This window comes from Bidens hawaiensis, unplaced genomic scaffold, assembly GCF_021521415.1.
Source record: "Bidens hawaiensis isolate Kalapana, Puna unplaced genomic scaffold, B.hawaiensis_p1.1 tig00025586_1, whole genome shotgun sequence".
Taxonomy (NCBI): domain Eukaryota; kingdom Viridiplantae; phylum Streptophyta; class Magnoliopsida; order Asterales; family Asteraceae; genus Bidens; species Bidens hawaiensis.
The window spans coordinates 112,189-121,528 of NW_027494092.1; the positions used below are offsets into that span (position 1 = coordinate 112,189).

The following is a 9,340-nucleotide window of genomic DNA, read 5'->3' on the forward strand; positions in this document are numbered from 1 at the left end:
TTGGACCCATGCCGGCCATTTTTATGACTAGATGTCTCAACTCTCAACCCTCTCAACCTTATTCAAATATTATTACAACAAAATATTAATCACGACAATTACAGTAGATAATTATTCAATATTGAAAGGAGATGGATGCTAAAATGAAAAAGTAATTAAAATTAAAATACAATTTTATCAAGATTATGTGTGGATCAATATCATTTAATTAATAAAAACTAAATTAACATAAGATAAATTTATTTCAACATCGACAGAAGGGTGTGAAAGATCTAGCAATTTTTAAACCACTACTCGATATCTCTCATCCAGCTATACTTATACTTTAGGATATTCTTTGGTTATTTCCTATTTAAAATTAGTTTCTCTCTTAAATGCCTAAGTAGCTTTTCACCTTTAACTATTTGAATCATATTTAAGATGATATACAATCAATTTATAATAGACAAATGAGAGCACCATATAGACAACTACGTACACTTGGTGTTTTAAATTTGACATATAAGAGTTTTTTCTTTAACCCGTCTCTCTTTTATTACATGTAATTATTATTATATACTTCTTAGTTTTTGTGTTGGATGAGCCTCATGTAGAATATATATGATTCTATCTCCCTCGACTTATAAAACTTCTTCAACATAAGTTAATGCTAGTCTTAATTGTTAGTTTAGTTTATCCATTCTTCTATGAAGCCCGTAAAGTTAATTTACATTTTAACCGGCTAATTTGCAATTAACTTATCTTATGTTAATTGCATTTACGTGATTCCTCGACTTAATGCATTATAGTTTATTCATGAGAAGTAGTTAACAAAATACAACGACGTTTTCTAATGGAAAACATATTTTTGTACACTAGTTTTGAATTGAGTTTGGAATCTTAAAGTTCAAGAGATGTTGGTGGAAGAATCTTTCACATACTTTGTCTTTCAATCACGCACGCTATGGTTGGTTGGAGAAGGGGGGCTCCCATTTTCATAGATTTAATAATAATGCTTATACTAATTTGACTTTTTATTTATTAATAAAAGATTAACAATTATTGGACTACTTTATACTAAATTCTTTAACGAATTTTTCTTTAACAAAACCGGCTGTCTGTGTTAATTAACACTAGAACTAATGTTTTAAATAAAATGATATCTTCAACAATTTAAATATTAAAGAAATATATGAATACAAACATTTTAAAAAGTAAACATTAATCATTCAAATTAATTCCAAAAAAATGAAATCATTCAAATTAAATAAAGAGTTAATAGCACAAATTGTCCATGTATTTTGGTTTTATTCACGTTAATTTGTCTCCCAAATTGAAAAAATGCAAATTTATGTCAAACATTTGGGAGTGAATTATACGTTTAGACTCCAACGTTATTGCCCATTAGCTTTTTGGGCTTAAGTAACCTCACATGCATTCCATGTAAGAGCATATTTGTTATTTTATATTTACTCTATTTATCTTTTTGGAAGACTAATAAGTAATAATCATCATATTGCTTTCTGTAGATCAAGTATTGTAAAATTACCATTAGTGGTGTGATGATGGATCACTACTAGAAAATATACCTCGTAAAATGTGACACACAAGCCGTGTGTCATAAAAAATTGTCATCATTTATAAAATTTAAAGGAAAGATGCCACATATATTTTGTGTGTCATCATTTTAGTGTCATAAAAACTTAGAAAAAAAACACAGAAATACACTTTGAATAATTTTGTCATCTTTGTGTGTCACCTTATAATTTCTAAACCCCGTGCGCGCCCCTATAAGACCTAGGGCATCATGAATAATTGTGACTTTTCACAATCGTGATCGTTGCTTCTGTAATCGTCTTCACGAAGAACAACAATCCTTGCAATTTAATCATCGAATGCTTCTATCCGGACGAAAGATGAAGAAGCCACTGCTCATTTCAGAGATCGGTTCGGTCTATCCACTATATCTTTCACAGAATCCGAAGGTCTGTATACTATTTTCGCTTAATCGATTCATGTTTTGTTCGATACAGACAAACGAAACATGGTGATTTCTCAATCTGTCATTTGTGTTTCCGATTTGGCCTTCAATGCTTCAAGTATGCAGGTATTTCTTCCAATCTACAGGATAGGGGAGATTGAACCTAGGGTTTTACTGGTGCTAGGGCATTGTTATGATGTTTTGATGTGAATTATATGGTGTATCCGAGAAACAGCCTGTAATTAGGTTGAATTTTATAATATGGAATTCGAATTTTAAAGTATGAACACAGGAGAATAAATTGAATTCTATGAGTTTTGAGGTTTGTTAGAGTTTCACAGAAGCTTAATTTCTTCCATTATGTTGTAGTGTTCTATATCCCAATGGATAAGGGTGTAAACGAGCCGATCCGAGCTGCGCTAGTTAAGGCTCGATCTCGATATATCAAGCTCAGGCTTGAGGTTGTTTATTAATGGAGTCAAACTAAAAGCTTGAGCTCATTTAATTAAGCTTGGCTCGATTCAATTTTTTAACAAGCCGGCCTTGAGTAGCTCATGAGCGGCGCAGCTAGTTTACACCCCTATCGGTGAATTACATTATGAGTTTAACTTCAAAAGTATGCTGTATATTTGATGATGTTATATATTTGTTGATGTTATGTGGCTAGTCATACCAAAACAACATGAAGTTTAACTAGTTGCAGGTGTGGTACTACAGTTAGGGCTCTGGTTATTAAGAGTACAGACTGATTGATGTACAAAACTATATTAGGGTGTAGATATTTGTTGTTGAAATTTGAAAATAATATAAGGTCCTTATGCTGGTTAAGTTAGTGGTCATTGGAGTTTGATACAAGTATAGTAGTCTTGTATAACTGTATGAAAAATTAGTTTACCATGTTTGTTAAGTCTTCATATTTTTGTGCATCTACAATTCCCTTCGGTTCTGTTTCATATGATCAAACATGTATTCATTTGATTCGTGTTCATCGCTGTTCTTTAGTTTAGGACTTTAGGCCATATGTTTCAATGTTTAGATTTCGGGATTGTTGCAGTTTAGGTTGTGTTTCCATGCTGATTTATGTTATAGGTTGCAAATATTCATCAAAGTTTTTAAAAATATTATGTAGAGGTAACTTATAAGTATTCTGTGACTATGTATTAAATTATATAGCTATCATATCTAGAATGAATTAAGTGTATAAATCTCAAGAATGTAACCCTATACTTATTAGCCTGTATTACTTATAGTTATCAAATGCGCTAGTTGCACTCAAGGCGCGTTGGCCTCGCCAAGTGAGGGTCTGAGAGGAAAAAAAATGCACTTAACTAAAAAAATTAAAAATATATTATGTTTATGGAAAATAATACTATTCTTCAAATAAAATAAACAAAAGTATGTTTTATAACATCTGCCATCGTTATCATTTCATCACTGTCATTTTGGTTAATGAATCTCATCATAATTAAGTCTTCATGTTTGTCTGTATGTATATAGATCTAACCATCATGAAGAAATGTACATTATGTGAAAGAAGTATATAACCGAATAGCACGAGTTAAAAGATGGAAGATACTAATGTATGTTTTTTTTTTCAACTATTTTGTTGCTGCAGAACAAAGGCGATTGACAAGGGTATTGGTGTGGATAATATGCATTACATTATTATGGTCTCTGGAAGGTAATATTTGTATGCTTTTTATATATTTAAACGTTAACACTTTTAGGAAACTATGAATTTAAGCTTCTGTCTTGCTTTGAAAGGGTTTTTTTTTTTTTTTTTTTACATAGTTAAGAAGATGAGCATATTAAGGGTATAGTGGCAACAAGATATACCAAAGTTATTGTTGCATCCTACACAACCATATTGATAATTTGCTTACAAAAATCAAATTACCAAGTGATGTCCGCCCTTTCATAGATGCAGCAATGGGTCAGGTAAAGCTTTCAACATAATTAGCATGTTTCATCTAATTTTAATCACTTCTCACTAATCTAATATTTTTCTCATCTTGGGAGAGGGAACGATGAATACACGGACGATGATATTGATTGGAATTCGTGAAGAATGGTAGACTTTTTTTGACATCGTTTAGTTACTAGTGAAATTTTGTATCAGCGTTAATGAAATGTTAACTTTGAAATATTGTTAATTTTGAAAGTTTTTTAGTATTTTATGAAATATTATATGAAATGGATTGCTTTGCTATGCATGAATTTTAAGTTGTATTATATACATTAATTGCGTGTCAATAACCATTTTTATTATTTGAAACCATGACACATAAAAACATGTCAAGAATGCGTGTCAAAAATGCATGTCAAGAACGCGTGTCATAAAAAGATGACACAAATTTGCGTCATCTTTATGACAGGGTCTTCCTTGACATGCTTTGGCGTGTCATCTACCCCCCTTTAATGACGCGTATTAAAGGCCTATTTTCTAGTAGTGGATGCCAAACGATATGATAGTGTGTTGAAGGAAGTCGAACGAACAACAATATATAGGGAAAAATGTGTATTATTTTATCATGTTTTGCAAATTTATCAGGGAAAAATGTTAATATATTATATCGTTCACTTAACTTAGAAAAGGATACATATTAAAACTTCATACTTTTATTTCTTACTTTTACATACTAGTATGCACACCACCCTAAATCATGCAAAAGATGGGATCTAGAACTCACATGTTCGGTGAACTCTACTTTTAACAACCTTCACTACTTGAACACTTGAATGATTGTACAAGGTTCGCATAAGAAACAATCACTTAAACCATTCTAGAACTTCATGCTAATCGCATTTTCTCTAAGTTATCACTAAACCAAGTAATCACCTAACATAAGTTATCAGCTAAATAGTTGTCGCTTATGCTATAATTCAATATGCAATAACCACACTACGTGATAATTACACTATGCGATAATTACACTAGGGTGATAACTACATCAAGCGACAACTACTTCTAGGGCGATAACTACATTATACACGAAAACTAATAACAATGCGAGAACTATCAATATGTGATAACTTACCTGTTCTATGCGAAAACCATAGTTTAAGACCTTATCTATTCGAACTTGTTCAACCTCGTAAAGAAATCAAGTTTGTTACTTTCTTGATCCTTGGTACTAGATTAACAATCTTTGAAGGTCCCATGCATAGATCTAAACAAAACCTTACCATTAAGCTGAAAACTAACCTTGTAATTGAACCGAATGTTTGAAATCCGAAAAGATGAAGCTTGGAGTCGAATTTGAGAGATTATGGACGCACGCACACGCGCACACACACATACGCTTTGTCTTTCTAGGAACTTGAAGGAGAAGGAAGAATGTGGTGATTATCACTAGGGTTTATTCTTATAAACCCTTAGAGCAATCCCAGCCTATTCCTTATCATATATCTGTATATATCATATAATTACACTAAAAATCACTGTATTTACTCTCTCCTGTTCAATTAAATAATACCTTTTATACCTTTATCATTATTTTTTCTCACTCATTTACTCACAACCACTTTCAGAAAATATTAAAAAATTATACGATGTGAATAGTGAAACCCCCAAATTTAACCTTCCCATATAACATTTTCTCTCTTATCTACCCATAATCATACTATATAATTTACAAAACCCCTCACAAAAATATAAAGAATAGACCGAGAATGTTATTACAATATTTTCACTATGCCCAATGCATTTTGATATAAATTTCAAGAACATGATAAATAACAATTCCTTTATAATTTATTGAAAATGAAAGTTTTGGGATGCTACCTTTTAATACAAACTAACGGTTTTAAAAAAAAAGAATAAAGAAAAAATTGTTCAAACCGTCAAAACTTGAATAGTCAAACCTCTAATGCCGGTTGATCGTAGGCTCGCCCTTGCTGGTTTGGTACGTTTGTTGATTTTCGAAACCAAGTTAACAATGATGCTCGCAATTTTATTAAAACTGACTAAACCATACTGATAACAGGCATATTCGTTAGCACGTTTTGTTTATGTTTTAGTATAAAAGAAACCCTCCTTCAACTCAATTACTGGTTAGTTCAACCCTCTTAATCATCGACTCTCTATGACTTATGAATCATGATTCTCGTTTGGTGTTGCTTGCTTCTTTTAATTTTCTAGTTTGTTCACTCCACCTTTGGCCATGTAGATGGTGTATGGAGGTTTTTATTGTCAATGCATATGTTTATTTCGTTTTTGCTATAAATCTAATGGTTTATTTTTGTTCTTTCAAAATGTAAATTAAGTATATATTTTGAAATTCGTAGGTGACAATTAAGAATATTTATCATGCATGCCACCCACCATTAATGACCTTTTTGTAACACCACCGTACGTTAATAACCTTCTAGATAGACACCAACCACACCATAGTCTTCTGTGTTTGTTGTGCTTTGGTATTTATCTTTTCTTTGATATATTATTAGTATTACTAGAATATATTCATGTTGTACTTATACAACTAATAGATTCGTATAACCTCATAAACCTAGTTAAGATTGCTATTCGAAGCTTGGAGTAGCTTATTAAATGAGCTTCAATTTAGGCTCCACCTTGGGTTGAAGCTGCTTAAACTTGACTCAATTACAACTTTTAGTTGGCCGGCTTTGATCGTTTACGCCCTACTTTTGCTATGATTTTATGAATAAACTAGGTTTTTGCCCCGCGCAACAATCCGGACGGTGGTAAAACCTAAGCGTTATCGGTTCTAAGTGTTGAGGCAGTAAGTCGACGTGAATTTGGTCTATTTCAGTTACGTGCGTTATTGGACGAGAACTATAACAAAAAAGTTCTAAAAATTGAGGTGGACCAAGAGGTGGCGTCGGCCGGTAAAACTTGAGCGTTGGTAAGACGCAAGCATTGAGGCGGCGAGTCTATACAAATTCAGTCAGTTTCGTTCGTGTTCGTTACGTAACCAGAACTAAAAAAAGAATCACCATTCGGTCGGTATACGTTACATTTGCTATGCTATTGGAACTAAAACAAAGAATGTCAAGTCTACGCATATTAGGTCGGTTTCAGTCACGCTCATTACGGTATTGGAACTAAAATAAAACAAATAAAAACACAACAAAAATAATTAGAAGTATAATTATCAAATTTAAAATAAAAAACAAAAACTAAAAAAGAAAACAAAAATATATATATAAATCTTGACCCAATAACACACTGTCAAACGGACCAATCATACTTTAGCGTTACCAAACTTCAGTTTTATATATAGTAATAATAATAACAATGATGACATTATTTTATGTTTTATAACCTCAAAGTTAATCCCAACCTTTCTAGAAAGTTAAAAACATAGTTAGCGTGTTCAGTTATAAGAAAATATTTCGGGACGTGAGTTGAAACAAATAATCTATATCTATATATTTATTAAAAAAATTCATTTTGCTAAATTGTTATTGGTTTCATTCACTAATTCTCATATATATCTTTCAACCTTATAATTTATTATCATTTAAATAATTTAAAATTAAATTCAAAATACCTTTGTAACTTCAAAATTTATTACCATTTATTACTATTTGTAGTAGATGTATTAATTTTAAAAATTTGTCACTACTAAAAGTTGGTACTATATGATAATTATTTATTGCATTCTCTACACGTGAGTTTGGAACCTTTTTATTTATCATCTTTTCTCAAGTTACTATGCATAGGCTTGTAAGATCTTCAGGTTGGATTCATCATACTTGCAACGCCCTCCTTGTTCTAGAGCTCCATTATAATATATATGTTGTATATAAACAACAAAAAGTTTTTGCTGTAATTGAAAATTCGGTTTTCAAAAAAAAAAACACAAAATTAGCCGTCGGTTAATGCTTCGGTTCGGTTTTTTTTGTTCATTTTTTGGTTAATTTGGTTTCGGTTCGGTTAATTTGGTTTTCTGCTCACCCCTACATTTTACTATGTAACTTCATTTTTTGTAAGTTATGATTTTCAATACTTTCTTTCCGTATGAATATGAATTGCAATTATAAATCATCTTGTCGTCTCAAAAACGTATTCAAAAACATCTTGTCGTTTTAAATGACATGTGTGTATTCGACGATTTCTATATTTCTGCCCGTACGACGCCTAGTCAGCTTTTTAAATTTTTGTAAAATTGAGGTGTAGTCAAAATGCTCTTGCAATGATTATTCGATCATCTTTTTTATTTTAGATCTTTATTTTTTTTCTTAAAATTAAACCTAAACAAGTTTGGGCTTATCAACTATCAGGTTAAAGGAAAAAGAAAAAAAAAGCAAATCATCAAAATGTGCGCCACACCAACTTTGTATACACAACGTTATCTTGCAAAATGCCACCTATAATACCCGACGAAGTAGGGATGGTGTTTCCAAACATTATTTCACCATAACGCCACTAAAAAAATTCCCACTATGGAGAGTCTAATATAAAACCAAAGTAGATGAAGAGATTCCGATGACACAAGAATACACAATCATACTTCATATTTATAAGGCTCACAAGTTCTTTTTATAAAATTAATTAGTTGACCATCTTTTAAACATTCCTTTTCTCCCTCTTGCTCTACACTACATATAGGCTATAGCATATTCCCCATTTTCATTATTTGAATCTCTATACCTTTTTTCTCTCTCTCTCTCTCTCTCTCAAGACCAAGATGTTGGGAAAGATGGGTTCGGTCAAGAAACTAGCCAAGAAGGTTAAAGTTAAAGTTACTAGTGGCACCGAACCATCGCATCACGAACACTTGCTCAAGGATCAAGAAGAAGCATGCACGACCCCAACCGGGTTTCTTGCACTTTACATAGGAGAAGAGAGGCGTCGGTTCGTGGTTCCCACGGGCTATCTATCACACCCTTTGTTCAAGATGTTGTTGGACAAGGCCTCAGATGAGTTTGGGTTCGAGCAGAAGCATGGCCTTGTGGTTCCATGCAGTGTCACTGCGTTCCAAGAGGTGTTAAGTGTTGTCGAATGCTGCAATGGCAAATTCGATATTAGTCATCTAGTTGATGAGTTTATTTAGTGTAAACAAGTGTGTTAAAAAGAGAGAAGTTGTGTTTTTGGCAACTCCCTTTTCAGGTTTTGAAGATTTCTCAACAAATTAATATCATCTTTGGTATAAAATTATTTATCTTTATTAGTATTTTCTACTTATTTATTTATTTTAATTTTAAACGTGCTATGTGACATTCGATAGCGTAACCTTTTTTCACCACTCGAACTAGCCTAACCGGTAGTTCAAACGACGTGATCTTCTTTCATGATCGATTACAAACCTGTTTTGTCTTTGAATAGGTTGTTAACATAATTCTTAAATTTGCAAGACAGAGACTGATAATGTTCTTGGCACCAATTCTACAAAACAAATTCTTCATTTTTTTTCT

The 9,340-nt window shown here is 32.0% G+C and overlaps 1 protein-coding gene across 1 annotated transcript; it reads left to right on the forward strand.

Annotated features, from left to right (window-relative positions):
* The first annotated feature begins 8,625 nt into the window (after positions 1-8,625).
* Positions 8,626-8,979, forward strand: LOC143571813 (auxin-induced protein 15A-like). The gene has a single exon (XM_077057139.1). The coding sequence runs from the start codon at positions 8,626-8,628 to the stop codon at positions 8,977-8,979; it is 354 nt and encodes a 117-aa protein (XP_076913254.1).
* The last annotated feature ends 361 nt before the right edge of the window (positions 8,980-9,340 follow it).